Source organism: Mobula birostris, chromosome 4 (genome assembly GCF_030028105.1).
Source record: "Mobula birostris isolate sMobBir1 chromosome 4, sMobBir1.hap1, whole genome shotgun sequence".
NCBI lineage: Eukaryota > Metazoa > Chordata > Chondrichthyes > Myliobatiformes > Myliobatidae > Mobula > Mobula birostris.
In genome coordinates, this window is record NC_092373.1 from 67,766,039 (window position 1) to 67,790,066 (window position 24,028).

The 24,028-nt window shown below is 40.6% G+C and overlaps 1 protein-coding gene across 3 annotated transcripts in view; it reads right to left on the minus strand.

Annotated features, from left to right (window-relative positions):
• pxylp1 (2-phosphoxylose phosphatase 1) overlaps positions 1–24,028 on the minus strand; it is a 221,033-nt gene that overhangs the window by 5,606 nt on the left and 191,399 nt on the right. For all 3 annotated transcript variants that reach the window (XM_072255501.1, XM_072255499.1, XM_072255498.1), the window contains one exon: positions 417–556. In XM_072255501.1, coding sequence (XP_072111602.1) covers positions 417–556 — 140 coding nt within the window. The remainder of the gene's footprint in view (positions 1–416; positions 557–24,028) is intronic.

A 24,028-nucleotide genomic window follows, 5' to 3' on the forward strand; every position in this document is an offset into this window, starting at 1 on the left:
AACTCAGCAGGCCAGGAAGCATCCATGGAAAAAAGGCCTGAGACGTCCACTGTACTTTTATTTTCCCATAGATGCTGCCTGGCCTGCTGAGTTCCTCCAGCATTTTGTGTGTGTTGCTGGCATCAGTTTAAGTTGGCATCATGGTCAGCACAAACATCATGGGTCATATGGCATGATCCCGTGTTGTTCTGTTCTGTGGTTCTAAAATATATTAAATACATTTTAGGTAGCTTAGAATGGTGGCAGTTCTCCAACTGTGGCACCAAACTCTTTCCACTGACATACATGTCACACTCCGATTGTTCTTCTGGTAAGCATTACTGTTGGAAAGGCATGCCCAAGTACTATATTGAAATTTCTACCTTGGACCATTAAAATATTTATGAAAAAATGCTGCAATTTGCTTGCTGCCTCACCTGTTTGTGTTAGTTCCCCCATCTCACAAATTGTGTGGCTGGGAAGAAGTGCAATATTGTTCAAGGGGCTGTCCAGTTGACCTTTAGGAGCTTCGTTCCTATTCTTTATAAAGTTTGCCAACAACCTGTGAGAAGGTTCCCTTGTAATAGAGAGAGAGAAAAAAATCACTTCAATTGTCCTGAATTTTGAAGGAAATTTTAAAAAGCAGACAGGAGAGAATGCAGATGCTAGAAATCTGGAGCAACACGCAAAATGCTGGAGGAACTCTGCTGATATGGCAGTATCTAAGGAGGGAAATGAACAGTCAATGTTTCAGGTTGAGACTCTTCAATAGAAAGAAAGATGGCGGATGGTGAGTGGGGTAAAGGGATGGAGCAAAAGCTGGTGGGCGATAGGTGGGTCCAGGTGAGAACAGGATAACTGGCAGGTGAGGGAGTAAGGAGAGTGAGAATGATGTAGGAAGTTGGGAAGTGATTGGTGGAAGTGACAAAGGGCTAAGGAAGATGAAATCTGATAGAAGAGCATATTGGAATAAAGGGAAAGGGCAGGAACCAGAGAGAAGAATGTGTGGGTGATAGGCAGAATGAGAGGGTGGGGAAGGGAAAGAGATGGGATAATGGAGCTTGTAGCATAAGGCAAGACAAAGGCAGACAAAGAGCAATGGTTACCAGAAGTTAGAGAAATCAACATTTATGCTGTCAATTTGGAGAACACCAAGATGGAATATAATGTGCTGTTCTTCTAATCTATGTGTAGCCTCAACTTGGCAGTAGAAGAGGCTAATAAGCACTTATAATAATCAGATAATACAAAGTATGATAAAATTCAACCTGCAGTTTGAGAGGGAGAAACTAAAGTCAGATATATCAGTAATACCATGGAATAAAGGGAATTATAGAGGCATGACAGAGGAGCTGACCAAAGTTGATTGAAAGTGGACTCTAGCATAGATGGTGGCAGAATAGCGATGGCTGTGGGTTCTGGCAGCAATTCAGAAGGCGTAGGATAGATATTTCCAAAGATGAAGAAGTACTCTAAAGGGAGGATGAGGTAACCATTCTGACAAGGGAGGACAAAGACACTATCAAAACAAAAAAAATAGCATATAATATCTCAATAATTAGTGATGTTAAAGTATTGGGAAGCTTTTAAAAACCATCAGAAAGCAACTACAAAAATACATAAAGGGAGAAAAGATGAAATATAAAGGTAAGATTGCCAATTAAGTAGAATACCAATTTTTTTTTCAGATATATAAAGAGTAAAAGAAAGATGAGAGTGGATATCAGAATACTAGAAAATGACACTGGACAGGTAGTTATGGGGACAAAGAAATGGTGGACAAACTCAAAAAGTATTTGAGTCAGTCTTTACTGTAGATGATACTTGCAGCATGCAAGAAATTCAAGTGTCGGGGAGCAGAAGTGAATGTAGCTATTCTTACTAAGGAGAAGGTGCTTGGGAAGCTGAAAGGTCTGAGAGCAGATAAGATGCCTGGACTACACCCCAGCTTTCAGAAAGTGGTAGCTGAAGAGATTTTGAAGGCGTTAGTAATGATCTTTTGGGAGCAAAAGAACTGTTAATATTTCCACTCAAAACATACTGCATCAAGAAATTTATTTCCTACCACAGGAAACTCAGCCACTGGACCAGCTGAATTCGCAAAGCAAATTGTTCATTGCTTCAGATTCCAGTATCAATATAGCTGTGCCTAGTCACCCATGCCTGCGTGGCTAAGCACAGATCAAACACCATCTATAAATTTCCGATGACACAACTGTTGTTGGAAAATCTTAAATGGTGACGAAGAGACGTACAGGAGTGAGATAAATCAGCTGGTTGAGTGGTATCACAACAACAACACTGCATTCAACATCAGTAAGACCAAAGAATTGATTGTGGACTTCAGGAAGGTGAAGTCAAGGGAAAGCACACCAGTCTTCGTTATGGGATCAGCAGTGGAAAGACTGAGCAGTTTCAAGTACCTGAGGTTAAACATCTCTGAAGGTCTATCCTGGGCCCAACATATTGTTGCAATTACAAAGAAAGCATGTCAGCATGTCACTGCATACTTTATTAGGAGTTTGAGGAGATTTGGTGCATCATCAAAGAATCTAGCAAATTTCTACAGATGTACTATGAGTACATTCTGACTGATTGCATCACCATCCGGTATGGAGATGCCAGTGCTCCAATCGGAACAAGCTTCAGAGCGTTTCAAACTCAGCCCCCTCTATCATGAGCATCAGCTCCCCAGCATCGACAACATCTTCTAAAGGCAACATCTCAAAGAAAGTGCATTCACATTAAGGACTCCATCACTCAGGATGTGCTCTCTTATATAGTGGTTTAAGTTTCTCAGGAACTGCTGATCTCCTGGGATTTTCATCCACAACAGTCTCTGGAGTTTACATAGAAAAAACATCTAGTGGGCAGCAGTTCTGTGGATGAAAAAGCCTTCTCAATGAGAGGTCAGAGGAGAATGGCCAGAAGAGGAAGGTGACAGTAACTCAGATAACCACGTGTTACAAAGGTAGTGTGCAGAAGAGTAGCTCTAAATGCACAACACATCGAACCCTGAAGCAGATAGGCTACAGCAGCAGAAGGCCACAAACATACACTCAATGGCCACTTTATTAGCTATTGGGTGAGGGGATATCACATGAAGTGGCCACTGAATATATTCTTATTGTAACTTATAATTTTTAAAAAATGTATTGCACTCTACTACTGCAGCAAAACAACTAAATTTCACGACATATGTCAGTGATATTAAACTTGATTCTGATTCCCTTGTCTCATTACCAAATAGTGCCTAATCAATGAGCCTATAGAAGCTACCTATTAACTGTAGTGATTCCATATGACCATAAAACATAGGAGCAGAATTAGTCCACCCAACCCATCAAGTCTGCTCTGCCATTCCATCATGCCTGATTTATTTTCCCTCTCACACACATTTCTCCTGCTTTCTCCTTGTAACCTCTGATGCCCTTACTAATGAAGAACCAATCAACCTACCCTTTCAATATATGTAGTGATGTGGCCTCCACAGCCATCTGTGGCAGTGATTTCCTTAGATTTGCCAACCTCTGCTAAAGAAATCCCTCCTAACATCTGTTCTAAAGGCTGTTCTGAGGCTGTGCTCTCTGGTCCTGGACTCTCCCACTAACTGGAATATCCTCATCCTCTCCTTTTTATTTTATCTAGGCCTTTCAATATTCAGTAGGTTTCAATGAGAACCCTCTTTATAATACAAAGAGATTCAAACAGCTAATTAAAAATGAATAATATTAATTATTTTAATTGGCAACGACCAGTTGAGCAGCATTCTTATGGAGAAAAGGAATTATTGATGTTTAAGGTTGAAATCCTGCATCAGGGCTCTGATTCAATTATTTTGGTCAGTTTTGGTTTCATCTATTAGAGGCATACCAGGAAAGAGGTCCCAAGATGTGGGTTGGGAAGAAAGCTCATGATATGACTCCCTTTGGTAACAGAATGGCTTTAGTGCTGGCTAATGTGGAATATAATGTTGACAACAGCTGAGGTGTAAAGCGTAGCAGGAAAATCAACAATGGAAGATGTTAAAAAAAATGGACTTCGAGGTTACTTATTTTCTGAACCAAATGGGCTTTCAAACAATTCCTCACTTACTATATACCTCTAGGTGTCATTTATCAGCCAACAGCCAGTGAAGTTCTATCTGGTGTACATTCATTGCTGGTAGATAAACACAGAAGCATATTCATAGATATTGAGATCCCACTAGCTGCAAAGATAAAATGAACTCTAAACCCTGCTGCAAGGCAATTCACATTGCATCACCCACAATACAGGATCCCATTTTAATATCACATCGGAAAGATGACATTACTAGCTCAGCCATCAGTGGAGTGGAATGACATTATAAATTTAATGCTTTGTAGTGGGTCTTAAGTTCTGTGACCAAGATCATACAGTACAAGGAACTTAATGGTTAGGTGCAGTACCAACCCTTACATCTTTATCCCTCAGGATGGGATCTGAAGTGACTGATGAAATTAGTGTGGTAGTCAGAGTCTTCCACAGTGCTTAATGTGGTAGTTTGAGTGGTGATCTGTTCCTTCCACCCTTTATTTCAAGACCAGTTTCTACTTCAGCTGCACAGATTTGAGTTCCTCAGTACAGTTGTGAATGTTTCTCCTTCATTGAGCTGCGACAGGCAGAGGCTTCCAGGAACCAGTGTGGATTTCATATATTTCAAGAAGGCTTTGTGTACATCCTCGAAACTTTCCCTCTGCCTGTCCAGTAACTTTGTTTTAAGAAGGAGCTCAGAACAGAGTGGTTGTTTTGGGAATCTGGTGTTGGGCATATGAACAATTTGAATTGTCTGAAAGAGGCAACTGAATAGAATTAAAATTTCAAGGTACAGGTACTATATATGGGACAGAGGTGGAGGAAAGATTGGAGAGGAGGTTGCATGTTGATTAAGGAGAACATAGTGTACTCTGAAATAAAATTACTGAAGGATCATCCAGTGAGACTATATGGGAGAGCAGAGAACTTTTGCTATAAGTTTAATGACAGTCTCAAGTAAAGAGACTTGTAGTAGCTTTCTAAAGGCCACCAGAGGGCAATCTGCTGCTACCAGATCATCTTGGCAGACCACAACCTAGGAAGGGTACTCGGAAATGTAACATATATTTTTAAAGGATACTATTAAGTTTGCCATTATCAGCCCAATTAAAGGAACCAGAGGTAGCATTTATAAATCTCAAAACTACTTTGTAGTTACAGTCTTTCCTTTTTCTAATCATAAGCTCCTCAAGCATGTGTTCACATCAAAGGTGGGAATTTCACAGAAATGACAGTCCCACTGGCAAAGCTAGAGTGGATGATGTCCTGCACTGTCTAGTTGCCTGTTGGGAATTCATAATCTAGATTTGGACATAAGTGTAGTGTACGAGATTATGCTGGAGGAGAATGACAATTTGCACTACAACAGTATGCCAACATGAAAGTCCATGCTTTAAAAGTGGAGGAGGCCACTAACATATCCATCGAGTTCTGATACTGCTTCCGAGTTTTGCACATTCAGGATGTTTGCATGGGTCAACCTGATAAAGCAAACCACAATCAACAAAGATAATTCAAAGTTTTTGCCGTCTGTTTAGACACATAAATATAGGGCCTTTCTGCTAATTGAACTCAAATGGAAGTGGAATGCAAGAACCAGCAGATAGCTGATTTCAGGAAAAAAAAAAGGAGGATAGAACTGGTACAGTCAACCACAACAAAACCAAACAAAGTGACTGCCTGCACATCATTTTCACTCCTCCCACAGAAAATGTCGAGATGACAGGACTGGCACAAATCCCCCACTTGTTCTCTCGAGTGTGAAATGGGTTTTAAAGAGTCAGTAGAGATAACAGCTGAGAAAGAAAACCACAAAATGGGGGATGGAGAATCAGTAACAAATTAGTGGCAACTGAAAGGAGGGTGGGCATATTTCTGCTAATCTCCTCAGTCATTCAATCATCAGACAATTTCATACTTCAATAATTTTGCTTTCTTCCTTAGCACTATTTTCCAACACAAACTAAAACAGAAAAATCCATTCAATACAAGGATGAAGCACTCTCATGGCCTCTGATTCATCTCAGATTTTCTGTCTTAGACAATCCTGATATCTAAGTCAGTCTCTCAGACACTCTGAGTTCACATAAGGAGCAAGCTGAACAAAGATCCCAATAGCAACAGAAAGTGCTGGAGATATTCAGAAGGTCCACAGCATCCATAGAAAGGGAACTTCAGTTATGGTCTCAGGTCAATGGCCATTTTGCATAGATCCCCACATTCCAATGGTTTTAAACCCTACTATCGTTTTCCCAGTTCTCATTACTTCTCCTGCTCTACAAGCTTCTAAAATCCAAGCTCTTCCAGTTGATTTCTCTTATTCTAAGTATTTCATTCACTACTCAGTCTTCAACTGCCAATTCACTAATTTGACAGAGGGAGAAGACTAGGGATTACATTTTGAATTCAATCCTTAAACATCTCCCCTTCAGTTTCCTTTTATGATTCTTCAGGAACGTAATAACCAATGGCATAATGTAACTTAGTATCCAATGCGGAAACAATAGAAAGGGTGCAGAGGAGATTTACAAGAATGTTGCATGCCTTGTGAGAATAGGTTGAGTGAACTCGGCCTTTTCTCCTTGGAGTGGCAGAGGATGAGAGGTGACCTGTTAGAGGTGTACAAGATGATGAAAGGCATTGATCATGTGGATAGTCAGAGGCTTTTTTCCCAGGACTGAAATGGCTCGCACGAGAGGGCACAGTTTAAAGGTGCTTGGAAGTAGGTACAGAGGAGATGTCAGGGGTAAGTTTTTTTTAAATGCAGAGGGTGGTGAGTTTGTGGAATGGGCTGCCGGTGACAATGGTGGAGGTGGATATGATAGGGTCTTTTAAGAGACTCCTGGATAGGAACATGGAGCTCAGAAAAATAGAGAGCTAAGGGTAAACCTAGTTAATTTCTAAAGTAAGTACATGTTCGGCACAGCATTGCGGGCAGAAGGGCTTGTAGTGTGCTGTAGGTTTTCTATGTTTTTCATAGCAGATCATGTTAAAATTGTTACTTTCCATAAATGAACTGGTGCATCCTCACTTGCATTAAGTCATGTACACACACATCCCTGTACATACTGAATTGTGCTAGCCAACAGTTTAGCAATGCCTTGATTTTGAAATTCTCTCCCTTGTTTTCAAAATCCCTTCATAATTTCAACACTGTTTACTTTTGTAGACACCTTCAACCAATACTGTCCAACATATCCTAGCTTTTGAGCAACATCATGCTTGATTACTCTACCAATGATTCCCACTTCTTCAGCTGCTAAGTCCCCAAACCTAGTCCCCTCTCTTCTCTACCTTAATTTCCTCATTTAAAACACTTCATAAAATCTTGCATTCTAAAAACTCTCAAAGTGGCTTGGTGCCAATTCCCATGAATGGCCTTGGGACATGTTTATTTAATTAAAATTTCTGTAAAAATTAAGGTTATTGTTGTTATATAAATGTAAGTCACTGTTCCTACTTTAATTAGCTAACTTAATTTATTATTTGTGAATTTAAAACTAGGGAGGAGAGAAGTGTCCCACATTCCTATTCAGAAACTTGATCTAGTTATTCCAGCCACACGGCGAACCCCTGAGGATATTGAGCAAAACCAGGATGTGATCAAACATGGGTCACAATTACTGACATCCATAGAATGACTGTTGTTGTGATATATGCACAGGACTATCGGATACAATCAAATTATCTATCATCAGACATGGCATTCAGTTGAAGATTAAATTTTTTTAAAAAATAATGTGAGGCAACAAGTCCATTGTAAAATAAACAGCTGATATATTGGGCAGTATTTTTCATTTAGGGATCACTACTGAGTCCCCTGAAGATGACAAATTTAGAGATGCACAATACAAACTGCAGTACGAATATATCCAAATTTCTAGGCCTGGGTCTTTTAGTTTGGCAGTGACTACACCAAAATGAAGGGCACATAAACAGTACTGGAATAAGAAGGCAGAAAAGCCCAAAGATTCTTGTAAGGAAAGAAAATCCGTTAATTACTTGTGACTTCTTTGACTCCTGGGAACTTCAGTTGAGCCTGCAGACTCTTCTGGTTCAAATTGGACTGCTCGTTTCTTAGATCCACTTATCAAAACCATTGGCCCCTCACAGAATCAAGTCCCAACCTTCACTTCTCTAATGCCAGAATGATGACACAACAAATTGTTCACCTGATTATAAGGATATGCAAAAATAATGAAACACAGCTGAGAAGCAAAAAAAAAATGCTAATGGGGGTTCTTCAGACCTTGTTAAAGCAAGAAAAGAAATCGTTGACCAGGCACTGTGTTAAACCATCAGTACAAGGCCTACAAGAATAAAAAAACAGCAACATCTAATCGCCCCAAAGGGATTTTTTGAGCGATTGCTGACTCTCTGGCCACAGCAATTAGAAACACAAGTCCATGCTCTCTTGGCATTGCAATCCATTTTGATCCTGTTTTCGATCATTTTTGTACCAAGGAAACATGAACTATGCTGAAAGGATTTCAGTTTCTCATACAAACAATTAAGCACGCCGAGAAGGAAGCAGGCATTTATCATTGTCTCCATATTCGAAATACTGTCCTACTGAGACTCATAAATCCAAGTTATCGCTCAACATGACAGATACAATGAAAATGTCATGATTGAAGGAATGCCAAACAATATGCTTGCTCCATTACATTTCGATATCCCCTCCTTACGGTAACTGCAGTATCAACCATGATCGTATTCTGTTAAATAGTGACTGCTCACTTCACTTATTCACAATCCTAGAAGATCAAGTAGATATTTTGTTAAACCTGTATGTAAATGAACCTTTGGCCGTAAATTAGAAATCACATTCTTCTTTGGTATGCTATATAGGTTCTTCAAGCACTGCTAGTGCCCAATCATACTTCCCACAAAGAACAAAATCATTTGGGAACTGGCAAAATATCCATTTTTTAAAAATCATTTGAATAGTCTTCACTTTGATTCATGCATTAAATATTTATTTGTGTGCTTTCTCAACAACAACTTTCTACTGAGCTTGGGATAGGATTGCTCTGACAGGAAGCAGAAGATCAACATCAGTGCCTTTAGTAGGAAACATACTACATAGCAGCCACAGTGCAGCTGAAGAAAAGAACAGACCACCATGGAAGTGAGAAAATCCTTGTTGAGGGACAGAGACTGGGTGGAGTGGTCACTAATATCCGCTGCCCCCAACCTCCACCCATTATTGTCTACAGAGGTTAAGTTCAATACTGCAACAGAGAAACACCACTGTGAGACATTGATTCATCATGCTGATAGAGGTCATAGTAAATGGAAAAGCTGCAGCAAGAGATGGAACATTCAACAATGCTGCTGCAAATATGCCAATTAATGCAAAGTTGAAAGGACTAGATAGGGTGGATGTGGAGAGGGATGTTTCCTATGGTGGGGATATCCAGAACTAGAGGGCACAGCCTCAAAATTAGAACAGAGGTAAGCAGGATTTTTATTAGCCAGACAGTATTGAATCTGTGGAAGGTTCTGCCACAAACTACGGAGGAGACCAAGTCACCCAAGTATGTGGGTATAGTTAAGGCAGAAGTTGATTGTTTCCTGATCGGTTAGGGCATCAAAGAATATGGCAAGAAGGCAGGTGTATGGGGTTGAGTAGGATCCGAGATCAGCCATGATGGAATACTGGAGCAGACTCGATGGGCTGAATGGCCTAATTCTGCTCCTATGTCTTATGGTCTAAAGTGAGTCTAACATCAGTGAAATGATAGGGATCCTTTAAATTGTCTACTTTTAAAATTAATGAAGAGTTTCCTCATTTTTTGTTACATATGCAAGTCACTTGTTCTACCTTTAACATTCAATTCCTATTGACACTTCTGGCCTAATTCTGCTCCTATGTCTTATGGTCTTATGGTCTAAAGTGAGTCTAACATCAGTGAAATGATAAGGATCCAATCATCTACTTTCAAAATTGATGAAGCGTTTCCTCCTTTTTTGTTACATATGCAGGTCACTTGCTCTACCTTTAACATTCAATTTCTATTGACATTTCTGGTAATACCTTGAGATATACCTTTGGTCACAGGTAAACATCAGATATACTATGTTGAACTGAGGATGAAAAAGTGTAGATACCATTAATGCAATCCTAACTTGGAGGCACATTGGGAATGATTTAAAGAAGCAATATTGTGGAGATTTCAAAATCCATTGAATATAGTTATGTAAGACTGAGAATTTAATTGTGGAAGCAAGGTAATTAGTTCATCACAGTTTGACCATTTGGCTGAACCTGATGAATTAGATGATACATTCAAATAGGGTTTGCAATTCTTGAAAAAATGTTAATGACAGCACAACCACCAGCAGTATTTTGCATTCCATATCTCTGCTTCTGGGATTACAACTCCTCCCAGAATAATAAAACCCATCCAATACTTCCCAGCCTAGCTTCTATTTATAAAGGTTGTGTCCCTGCTTGACAAGATTAAAGACTGAGGTCATCTAGATTTATGTAAATCCAAAGTGTAGGTGAAGAGAAGCCACTGTTTTAATAAAACTGCCCACTTAGCAGAGTAGAATGTGGCCTTTTATGGAACACACACCTGGAGAAGTCACTAACCTCTGGATGCAGTCACTGTAAGGGATAATGATCATTTAAAAACACAGATGAGGTCTTATTTAATGAAGAACTTTAATGTATTTTTAAAAGTTCAGAGGTGGTGTACCAGATAGATACTTGAAAGAGCAGTTTGCTATATTAGAAAGGGTTTACGGGCCTGGCTTGGATCCAATACTGTTTAGATGAGTGAGATGGACTGAAACATGCAAGATCCTGATGATTTGGAAAGGGTGTTTCCTGAATTGTTTAAAGATGTTGCTTATTCAGGACAGAATTGAGGTGACTGTGAGACAGAATAAAACAAGGAGTTGTGATTCTTTGGAAGTCTTAAAAAAGCAAAATCTTTGAATATATTTAAGGCAGAAATAAAAAGGTTCTTGATAACCAAAGGGTGAAAGGTTAGCCCAAATAGACATGAATGTGGAGTAGTGGCTACATTCAGTTCAGCCATGATCTGTTAAATGATGGAGCAAGCTTTAAGGGCCATATACTACTCTTTTCCCTAATTCATAAGTCTTTTTAGGCTTGGGCAGAATGGACACGGGGGATTTTTCCATTAGAAGGAGATTCTAGGATCCAAGGGCACAACATCAGAATAAAGGGATATCCCTTTAGAAATGAGATAAGGAGCTCCTTCAGCCAGAGGATGATGAATCTATTGAGGCCAAGTTATTGGGTGTATTTAAGGCAGAGATTGATAGATTTGTGATTAGTAAAGGGATTAAAGTTTGCAGAGAGAACGCCAGGGAATGATGTTGACAAAAAAAACACAATTTTGTTTTCAAAGAACAGCCATGATTGAAAGGCAGAGCCAACTCAATGGGCCAAATAGCTTAATTCTGGTCCAACGTCTTGACCTTATATTCTGCAGGGTACAAAAAAACAGTTATAATGGCAAAATTGAACACTTCCAGGTTCCTACCCACCATCCTGCCCCTCACATGCAATTCTTTGAAAAATAGCCCTGATAGGCAGATGTACTGTAAAGACTTTATACCGAAGATCCTATTTTAAATTGTGGGATGGAGAAACTGTGAGTCAAGCTGTCGCTAAAGCCAATTCTAAATTTGTTGGATGAGTCAGAAGAACACAGTAAAATGGCAAGCACGTACAATTTCATCTGATTAGTTTAAGAGAGTTAAAATTTTCGACATTAAACATTGTCAAAACAAGATTTAAAAGCACCATTTGCACAGCATGGTTCCATTCTACAACCCTTTTTTATTCCCCTTTCTTGTCTCTTTATTTTGCAATCTTTGATGCAGCTTATGGCACAATGTGCTGACACTTTATCAAGCCTGTATGAATAATGGCAACAGGCTTTATAATCACCACTGAAAATGTTAGCAAAAACCTACTCATTTATCATCAAAATGGAGAATTATTGAGAGAATTATTTTGAAAATGGCTTGTGCCATGCCTGAATCTCAAAACATTTTTGAGCCAACCTGGGAGATGGATTTAAAATCACCTATCAAATCGTTCTCCTATTTCACAGTTGACATGCATAATTTACTTCTCTATAATTTCTGTTGTGTTGCTTCATTGAACCAATGTTTTGTTTATTAAGGTACAGTGATCCAGTAGTTGTTTATCCATGAGGAATATCCCTGGAAAAGGGGTTGACCATTTAAAACAGATGAGGAAATTCTTCAGAGAAAAATTGTGAATCTTTCAAAATCTCTACCTTAAAGAGATTTTAGGGGGACATTAGGAGTAGTGGAGGTGAGGATACTGTGTCATTAGCTATATTCATAGATTCAGCACTACAGAGGAATCAAAGGGATCAGATAAGGAAATGGAGCTGAGACCAATGAGTAACTGTGGGATTTTACTGAGTGGCAGAAGAAAATCAAGAACTCATGCTGCTGTTTCTTATTGTATGAAAAGTAATTTAAGTCATGTCAATGGTCACAATAGCACAGTTGAAGTACATTCTGTAAATTATCCACAAAGCTATGGGGAAAATGTCCAGCCCAATTCTTTTGGATCACAATAAACAGAATAATAAATAGGCAATAAGCATTGGACTTCCTTGCAGCACCACATCCTGTGCATAAAATTCTGTCATACAGTACAACTACGTTACTCTTATATTTTGCCTTTATAACGATTTTCCCCTGAAGCAAAGGACGCTGAGCAGTGACCTTGTAAAGATTTATAAAATCATGAGCAGCATAATTAACATGGGATAGTCACAATCCTTATTTCCCAAAGCTAGGAAAGTCAAAAACAAGAAAGCATAGGTTGATGGTGAGAGAGGAGAACTTTAAGTGGAACCTGAGGAGCAAATGTTTCCACACAGAGAGTACTGGGTGTATGGAAGGAGATACCAGAGGAATGGTAGGTAGGAACAATTACAACAGGCACATAGATAGGAAAGGTTTGGAGTGATATGAGCCAAATATAGGTAAATGGCATTAGCTTAGACAAGTTGAACTCTACCCTGTATGATACTGTACACTTCTACGCAAATATTGTTGGGTGTTGGAAACTGAAGTGAAGAGACTGGGGAAGAGGCGGTTGGCTCACAAACAGAGAAAGCTTGTAGACAGTGCAAGAGGGAGAATAGGCAGGTGATACAGAAGGGATGCACTCAGACCGAAGGTTTGAGATGTGTCTATTTTAACCAAGGAGTGCTGTGAACAAAGCCGATGAGCTTAGAGCATGGATCAGTACTTGGAGCCATGATGTGGTGGCTTGGATGGCTCAGAGACAGGAATGGTTACTTCAAGTGCCAGATGTTTCAGAAAGGACAGGGAAGGAGGCAAAAGAGGTGGGGGCGTGGCACTGTTGATCAGAGATAGTGTCATGGCTGCAGAAAAGGTGGACGCCATGGAGGGATTGTCTATGGAGTCTCTGTGGGTGGAGGTTAGGAACAGGAAGAGATCAATGACTTTACTGGGTGTTTTTTATAGGCCACCCAATAGCAACAGAGATATTGAAGAGCAGATAGGGAAACAGATCCTGGAAAATTGTAATAATAAGAGTTGTCATGATGGGAGATTTTAATTTCCCAAATATCAATTGGCATCTCCCTAGAACAAGGGGTTTAGATGGGGTGGAGTTTGTTAGGTGTGTTCAGGGAGGTTTCTTGACACAATATGCAGAAAAGTCTACAGGAGGAGAGGCTGCACTTGATTTAGTATTAGGAAATGAACCTAGTCAGGTGTCAGATCTCTCAGTGGGAGAGCATTTTGGAGATAGTGACCATAATTATATCTCCTTTACAATAGCGTTGGAGAGAGATAGGAACACACAAGTTAGAAAAGCGTTTAATTGGAGTAAGGGGAATTATGAGGCTATCAGACAGGAAATTGGAAGCTAAAATTGGGAACAGATGTTCTCAGGGAAAAGTACGGAAGAAATGTGGCAAATGTTCAGGGGATATTTGTGTGGAATTCTGCATAGGTACGTTCCAATGAGACAGGGAAGTTATGGTAGAGTACAGGAACCATGATTTACAAAGGCTGTAATAAATCTAGTCAAGAAGAAAAGAAAAGCTTACAAAAGGTTAAAAGAGCTAGGTAATGTCAGAGATCTAGAAGATTATAAGGCTAACAGGAAGGAGCTTAAGAAGAAAATTAGGAGAGCCAGAAGGGGCCATGAGAAGGCCTTGGTGGGCAGGATTAAGGAAAACCCCAAGACATTCTACAAGTATGCGAAGAGCAAGAGGATAAGACGTAAAAGAATAGGACATATCAAATGTGACAGTGGGAAAGTGTGTATGGAAATGGAGGAAATAGCAGAGGTACTTAATGAATACTTTACTTCAGTATTCACTATGGGAAAGGATCTTGGTGATTGTAGAGATGACTTGCAGCAGACTGAAAAGCTTGAGCATGTAGATATTAAGAAAAAGGATGTGCTGGAGCTTTTGGAAAGCATCAAGTTGGATAAGTCACCAGGACCGGATGAGATATACCCCAGGCTACTGTGCGAGGCAAGGGAGGAGATTGCTGAGACTCTGGCGATGATCTTTGCATCATCAATGGGGACAGGAGAGGTTTTGGAGGATTGGAGGGTTGGAGATGTTGGTCCTTTATTCAAGAAAAGGAGTAGACATAGCCCAGGAAATTATAGACCAGTGAGTCTTACTTCAGTGGTTGGTAAGTTGATGGAGAAGTTGATGGACAAGGCGTACAGTGTATTGGCCTTCATCAACCATGGGATTGAGTTTAAGAGCCGAGAGGTAATGTTGCAGTTATATAGGACCCTGGTCAGACTCCACTTGGAGTACTGTACTCAGTTCTGGTCGCCTCACTACAGGAAGACTGTGGAAATCATAGAAAGGGTGCACAGGAGATTTGCAAGGATGTTGCCTGGATTGGGGAGCATGCCTTATGAGAATAGGTTGAGTGAACTTGGCCTTTTCTCCTTGGAGCGATGGAGGATGAGAGGTGACCTGATAGAGGTGTATAAGATGATGAGAGGCATTGATCGTGTGGATAGTCAGAGGCTTTTTCCCAGGGCTGAGATGGTTGCCACAAAAGGACACAGGTTTAAGGTGCTGGGGAGTAGGTACAGAGGAGAGGTCAGGGTAAGTTTTTTACTCGGAGAGTGGTGAGTTCGTGAAATGGGCTGCCGGCAATGGTGGTGGAGACGGATACGATAAGGTCTTTTAAGAGACCTTTAGATAGGTACATGGAGCTTAGTAAAGAAAAGGGCTATAAGTAAGCCTAGTAACTTCTAAGGTGGGGACATGATCGGCACCACTCTGTGGGCCGAAGGGCCTGTATTGTGCTGTAGATTTTCTATGTTCTAAAACAAGACATGACTTTGGCACTAGCCATCCCAATTTAATTAATTCTGCCTGAGAACTTTCCGAGCTGTATCTTTTGAATAATTTCTTTTTCAAGAAAAAGGCTTGGTTTTAATATATTCAATAAACTGAAGGAAGTGCTTACTATGAATAAGTTATGCAAAAGATCAACAAAGTTTACTGTGGGAATTCCTGACCTGGTACTTCCATTTAAAATGGAAGAATGAGCATGCAACGGAACTGAATTTGGATCTCACTTGCTAAATAAGACCAGACTGCTTCTTCATTAAAAAGTACCATAAGACCAAGGAGCAGAAGTCAGCCATTCGGCCCATTGAATCTGCTCCGCCATTTTATCATGAGCTGATCCATTTCCCCAATTAGTCCCACTTCCCCATCTTCTCACCATAACCTTTGATGCCCTGGCTACTCAGATACCTATCAATCTCTGCCTTAAATACATCCAATGACTTGGCCTCCACTGCCGCCCATGGCAACAAATTCCATAGATTCACCACACTCAGGCTAAAAAAATTTCTTCGCATCTCTGTTCTGAATGGGTGCCCTTCAATCCTTAAGTCATGCCCTCTCATACTAGACTCCCCCATCATGGGAAACAACTTTGCCACATCCACTCTGTCCACACCTTCCAACATTTGAAATGTTTCTATGAGGTTTCCCCTCATTCTTCTAAACTCCAAGGAATACAGTCCAAGAGCGGACAAACGTTCCTCATATGTTAACCCTCTCATTCCCGGAATCATTCCAGTGAATCTTCTCTGTACCCTCTCCAATGTCAGCACATCCTTTCTTAAGTAAGGAGACCAAAACTGCCCACAGTACTCCAAGTGAGGTCTCACCAGCGCCTTATAGAGCCTCAACATCACATCCCTGCTCCTATACTCTATTCCTCTAGAAATGAATGCCAACATTGCATTCCCCTTCTTCACCACCAACTCAACCTGGAGGTTAACCTTAAGGGTTTCCTGTAAGAGGACTCCCAAGTCCCGTTGCATCTCAGAACTTTGCAATCTCTCCCCATTTAAATAATAGTCTGCCTATTTATTTCTTCTGCCAAAGTGCATAACCATACACTTTCCAACATTGTATTTCATTTGCCACTTCTTTGCCCATTCTTCCAATCTACCCAAGTCTCTCTGCAGACTCTCTGTTTCCTCAGCACTACCGGCCCCTCCACCTATCTTCGTATCATCAACAAACTTAGCCACAAAGCCATCTATTCCATAATCCAAATCGTTGATGTACAATGCAAAAAGAAGCGGCCCCAACACGGACCCCTGTGGAATACCACTGGTAAATGGCAGCCAACCAGAATAGGATCCCTTTATTCCCACTCTCTGTTTCCTGCCAATCAGCCAATGCTCTATCCACGTATGTAGCTTTCCCGTAATTCCACGAGCTCTTATCTTGTTAAGTTGTCTCATGTGTAGCACCTTGTCAAAGGCCCTCTGAAAATCCAAATGTACAACATCCACTACATCTCCCTTGTCTAGCCTAATTGTAATTTCCTCAAAAAATTGTAATAGGTTTGTCAGGCAGGATTTTCCTTTAAGGAATCCATGCTGAGTTCTGCCTATCTTGTCATATGCCTCCGGGTACTCTGTAACCTCATCCTTGACAATCGAGTCCAACAACTTCCCAACCACTGATGTCAAGCTAACAGGTCTATAATTTCCTTTTTGCTTCCTTGTCCCCTTCTTAAATAGCGGAGTGACACTTGCAATCTTCCAGTCCTCCGGAACCATGCCAGAATCTATCGACTTTTCAAAGATCATCGCTAATGCCTCTGCAATCTCCATAGCTACTTCCTTCAGAACACGAGGGTGCATTCCATCTGGTCCGGGAGATTTATCTACCTTCAGACTATTCAGTTTCCTGAGTACTTTCTCTGTTGTAATTGTGACTGCACACACTTCTCTTCCCTGCCACCTTTGAGTGTCCGGTATACTGCTGACGTCTTCCTCAGTGAAGACTGATGCAAAATACTTGTTCAGTTCCTCCGCCATCTCCTTATCTCCCATTACAATTTCTCCAGCATCATTCTCTATCGGTCCTATATCTACACTCACCTGTCTTTTACTCTTTATATACTTGAAAAAGCTTTTAGTATCCTCTTTGATATTATTTGCTAGCTTCCTTTCATAGTTAATCTTTTGCCTCTTAATGACCTTCTTAGTTTCCTTTTGTAAGCTTTTAAAAACTTCCCAATCCTCTGTCTTCCCACTAATTTTTGCTTCCTTGTATGCCCTCTCCTTTGCTTTAACTTTGGCTGTGACTTCTCTTGTCAGCCACGGTTGCATCCTTTTTCCATTGGAAAATTTCTTCTTTTTTGGAATATTCCTGTCTTGCACCTTCCTCACTTCTCGCATAAACTCCAGCCACTGCTGCTCTGCCGTCCTTCCTGCCGGTGTCCCTTTCCAATCAACTTTGGCAGTTCCTCTCTCATGCCACTGTAATTTCCTTTACTCCACTGAAATACCAACACATCAGATTTTGGCTCCTCTTTTTCAAATTTCACAGTGAACTCAATCATGTTATGATCACTGCCTCCTCAGGGTTCCTTCACCTCAATCTCTCTAATCACCTCTGGTTCATTACACAATACCCAATCCAGTACAGCCGATCCCCTAGTGGGCTCAACAACAAGCTGTTCTAAAAAGCCATCTCGCAGACATTCTATAAATTCTCTCCCTTGAGATCCACTGCTGACCTGATTTTCCCAATCCACTCCCGTGTTAAAATCCCCCACAATTATCATAACACTGCCCTTCTGACAAGCCTTTTCTATTTCCTGTTGTAATTTGTAGTCCACATCACTGCAGCTGATTGGAGGCCTGTATATAACTGCCATCAGGGTCCTTTTACCCCTGCAATTTCTTAGTTCAACCCACCGGTAAGCAGACTTCCTTTTCAGCCTCAATGAAATGAATAAGTCTCCCAGTATAGAAACATAGAAACATAGAAAATAGGTGCAGGAATAGGCCATTCGGCCCTTCGAGCCTGCACCGCCATTTATTATGATCATGGCTGATCATCCAACTCAGAACACCGCCCCAGCCTTCCCTCCATACCCCCTGACCCCCGTAGCCACAAGGGCCATATCTAACTCCCTCTTAAATATAGCCAATGAACTGGCCTCAACTGTTTCCTGTGGCAGAGAATTCCACAGATTCACCACTCTCTGTGTGAAGAAGTTTTTCCTAATCTCGGTCCTAAAAGGCTTCCCCTCTATCCTCAAACTGTGACCCCACGTTCTGGACTTCCCCAACATCGGGAACAATCTTCCTGCATCTAGCCTGTCCAATCCCCTTAGGATCTTATACGTTTCAATCAGATCCTCCCTCAATCTTCTAAATTCCAACGAGTACAAGCCCAGTTCATCCAGTCTTTCTTCATATGAAAGTCCTGCCATCCCAGGAATCAATCTGGTGAACCTTCTCTGTACTCCCTCTATGGCAAGGATGTCTTTCCTCAGATTAGGGGACCAAAACTGCACACAATACTCCAGGTGTGGTCTCACCAAGGCCTTGTACAACTGCAGTAGTACCTCCCTGCTCCTGTACTCAAATCCTCTCGCTATAAATGCCAGCATACCATTCGCCTTTTTCACCGCCTGCTGTACCTGCATGCCCACTTTCAATGACTGGTGTATAATGACACCCAGGTCAGGTTGCACCTCTCCTTTTCCTAATCGGCCACCATTCAGATAATAATCTGTTTTCCTATTTTTGCCAGAAAAGTGGATAACTTCACATTTATCCACATTAAATTGCATCTGCCATGAATTTGCCCACTCACCCAACCTATCCAAGTCACCCTGCATCCTCTTAGCATCCTCCTCACAGCTAACACTGCCACCCAGCTTCATGTCATCCGCAAACTTGGAGATGCTGCAGTTAATTCCCTCATCCAAGTCATTAATATATATTGTAAACAACTGGGGTCCCAGCACTGAGCCTTGCGGTACCCCACTAGTCACCGCCTGCCATTCTGAAAAGGTCCCGTTTATTCCCACTCTTTGCTTCCTGTCTGCTAACCAACTCTCCACCCACACCAATACCTTACCCCCAATACCGTGTGCTTTAAGTTTGCACACTAATCTCCTGTGTGGGACCTTGTCAAAAGCCTTCTGAAAATCCAAATATACCACATCCACTGGTTCTCCCCTATCCACTCTACTAGTTACATCCTCAAAAAATTCTATGAGATTCGTCAGACATGATTTTCCTTTCACAAATCCATGCTGACTTTGTCCGATCATTTCACTGCTTTCCAAATGTGCTGTTATCACATCCTTGATAACTGACTCCAGCAGTTTCCCCACCACCGACGTTAGGCTAACCGGTCTATAATTCCCCGGTTTCTCTCTCCCTCCTTTTTTAAAAAGTGGAGTTACATTAGCCACCCTCCAATCCTCAGGAACTAGTCCAGAATCTAACAAGTTTTGAAAAATTATCACTAATGCATCCACTATTTCTTGGGCTACTTCCTTAAGCACCCTGGGATGCAGACCATCCGGCCCTGGGGATTTATCTGCCTTCAATCCCTTCAATTTACCTAACACCACTTCCCTACTAACATGTATTTCGCTCAGTTCCTCCATCTCACTGGACCCTCTGTCCCCTACTATTTCTGGAAGATTATTTATGTCCTCCTTAGTGAAGACAGAATCAAAGTAATTATTCAATTGGTCTGCCATGTCCTTGCTCCCCATAATCAATTCACCTGTTTCTGCCTGCAGGGGACCTACATTTGTCTTTACCAGTCTTTTCCTTTTTACATATCTATAAAAGCTTTTACAGTCAGTTTTTATGTTGCCTGCCAGTTTTCTCTCATAATCTTTTTTCCCCTTCCTAATTAAGCCCTTTGTCCTCCTCTGCTGAACTCTGAATTTCTCCCAGTCCTCAGGTGAGCCACTTTCTCTGGCTAATTTGTATGCTGCTTCTTTGGAGTTGATACTATCCCTAATTTCTCTTGTCAGCCACGGGTGCACTACCTTCCTTGATTTATTCTTTTGCCAAACAGGGATGAACATTTGTTGCAGTTCATCCATGCAATCTTTAAATGCTTGCCATTGCATATCCACCGTCAATCCTTTAAGTGTCGTTTGCCAGTCTATCTTAGCTAATTCACGTCTCATACCTTCAAAGTTACCCCTCTTTAAGTTCAGAACCTTTGTTTCTGAATTAACTATGTCACTCTCCATCTTAATGAAGAATTCCACCATATTATGGTCACTCTTACCCAAGGGGCCTCTCACGACAAGATTGCTAATTAACCCTTCCTCATTGCTCAAAACCCAGTCCAGAATAGCCTGCTCGCTAGTCGGTTCCTCGACATGTTGGTTCAAAAAACCATCCCGCATACATTCCAAGACATCCTCTTCCTCAGCACCTTTACCAATTTGGTTCACCCAATCTACATGTTTTTAAAAAAGGAATGGTTTATTCAACGCAAAACATAAAGGAACTGGAGGATCTCAGTGGGTCACACAACATCTATAGAGAGAAATGAAGTCAATATTTCGGGTCAAGACTAATCAATCCTGAGATGTCACTGGTTGACTTCCCTCCATGGGGCTGCCTGACGCATTGAGTTCCTCCATGTCATTTGTATGTTGCTCCAGATCTCCAGGATCTGTACTCCCTTGTCTCTGGTTTATTCAATAGTTATTAGGATTCATCTTCTTTATTTATTTAATGATACAACACAGTGTGGGCCCTTTGAGCCATGCCAGCCCAGCAACCCCGCAACCCTGGTTCCTCTCTAATCATGGAACAATTTACAATGACCAATTAACCTACCCAGCATGTTTTTAGTCTGTAGGAGGAAACTGGAGCACCCGGTGAAAACCCATGCATTCTACAGGGAGAGGATGTGCAGAGAGTCCTTACGGAATGGAACTGGAATTGAACCTCAAACTCCGGAACACACCGAGCTGTAATTGCATCTCCCTAATGTGGCTCCTAGATATGAACATCAATATTAGAAAAGGTTTCAAACCAGATAAAATATTGAAGTAAGCATGTATAGGAATTAAGTTTACATTGAACAAAAACAAAACTGAGGTTGTAATAAAACAGAAAATATTGGAAACACTCAGAACAGATGGTTTGTGCAGGTACAGAAATAGAGTAAGGGATTTAATTGATTTCATCAGAAATGGAAAAGCTACAGATAGAAAAGTGAAAGGAGGGAATGTGTGTGTGTAGAGAGGAAAGGAAAGGTCATATTTATTGATCCTTAATCCTTCTGCGTCCATGCCATCTATTTGGATTATTCTCATTTTTCTGCACTTAGACCAAACTTTTCAAAGCCCTGGTGTTTCAGGTACTCATCCAAATATTCCCTAAATGTTGAAAAACCTCCTGCACCTGGGCAGTGTGTTCCAAATTTCAATCACCCTCTGAATGAAAATATTCTATCTTAAATCACCTGCACTCACGCCTTAAGCACATCCTCCTTGTTTATAGAAGATAATAAAAAAGAAAATTGACAATGCTATAAAAAGAGAAAATGCTTGAAACAGTCCTTGGCTCAAGCAGCAACCTGGGAAAGAGAAATAGAGTTAACATTTCAGATTGAGAATTTTTCATTAGAACAGGGAAAGAGAAAGTAAGTGAGTTTTGCGTTGTAGAGAAGGTTGGGGAGGAATGGATAAAACTGAAGAATTATTGGTGATCGAGCAGGGGTGAGATCAGAGTAAGTTGTAAACAAGATTAACCGGTCAATGGAGCAAAAAGAGAACGAAAAATTGGAACAAAAGCAATGACATAAGCTAATTAAAGAATGAAAATACAGCCAGATGACGATACAGACACAGCAGAGGTGTGGAACATATCCAAATAGATATAACCTAGCTGTGCTAATGGAGAGAGTAAAACTGAACCAATATCACAGACTGATGCTTTGGAACAGAAATGGCAGGATCTGATACAAGTATTTTTTTTTAAATCATACCGGGAGTTATATTTGTTTCATGAAAGCTGAAGAGAATGACTGTTTCTCCGGAGGCAGAAAATATATGAACTGTTTTAGTATGTGATTTCCTTGGAAGACAAGTTGTATGTTCATTCAAGTATTTTAAATGCTAGTATCAAGCCAGGAATTCAGAAAGTAAACCTTGTCAATCTTTTGTAAAATTTATCAACAAGAAACAATTCTTCTTTTTCTGAAATAAATTAAAACCACCCTCAGAGGCACAAAACATTTCTTTCTTGTAATACATATCCAAAAAAAAATTGCATCCCTCTCAAATTTCTGTATCAGATTTACTTCAATCAAGCAGTGCCAGTGATCTGGCCATGTCTTGTTTTCTGTCAGAGTGGTGACCCCTGTTGACATAGCAATCTTATTCTTCCACTGTTCATGATCCAGGAATGTGAGATACAGATGATCCAAGGTTACCTTCTATATTCCAAAATCACCATTAGGAATTTAAATGTATCAAAAGGTATCCAAATTATGTATAGACACAAATAACACAAACAATTTTTCAAATCTTTCCTCTCTCTTTCTCGCATGTGTGTCTGCGCGCGCACGCGCGCGCGCACACACACACACACACACACACATATTTTATTCTGTCCTTTCCCCTTATATTATCTTTAGCTTTTCAAGTTCAAGTTCACCCATAAACAGGTATACAGCTAAATGCAACCAACTTTGAGCCAATACTGAGGAAAAGTCAGAAATCTGGAATTTTAACTCTCTCTGCTGCAACCCAACAAACTGTGAAGAATTTTCTGTCTCATTTATGGCATCTGCAGTATTTCATATATGCAGCGGGAATGAACAACTAGCTATAACCATAAAAACTATGAGGGGAAATCTGCCCAGAGCAGAGAAACAAAGTCTTTGAAATGACACAGAGGAATTTAGCTTTGAGAAAGAGAATAATTGGTAGCATGAACAGAATAAATAGATCATGAGCAATTCTAATTTGGTCATGGTCAAATGATATGAATCTATTTAACTATGCTTTATTATTGAGTGTTCTTTATTTGTATAGGGTCAGAGTTATATAACGCAGTCCATGCTAATCAAAATACATACCTAAATCTGTGTTTCGCCTGTTTCCATTTAAACTTTTCCTAGCCACATACCTGTCTGAATGCCTTTTAAATGTTGTAACCGTACCCATCTCTGCCACTTCCTCTGCAGCTTGTTCCATATACCAATCACGCTCTGTGTGAAAAACTTGCTCTCCTATTCCCTTTATATCTTTCCCCTTTCACCTTAAACCTATGTCCTCTAGTTTTAGACACCCTCGATTTGGAAAAAAACCGTGACTGTATGGGTGAGATTAAAATTGACACAAGATATGAAGTCAACAGATGAGTGCACATTTCTGAATCATCTGTGATTGATGGCACAGCACTTTAAATTTGGCTGATAACAGCTATGTAAATTGCCCGCCACAAGGGATTCTGCAGAAGCTCGAAATCTTGAGCAACACACACAAAATGCTGGAGGAACTCAGCTTGTCAAGCAGCATCATGAAGGATCTCAGCCCAAAATGTTAACTATTCATTTCCCTCCATAGATGATAAAACAATGGAAGTAGATAATTATAAATGACCTGGAGTTCATTCTGGGCACCAGACTTG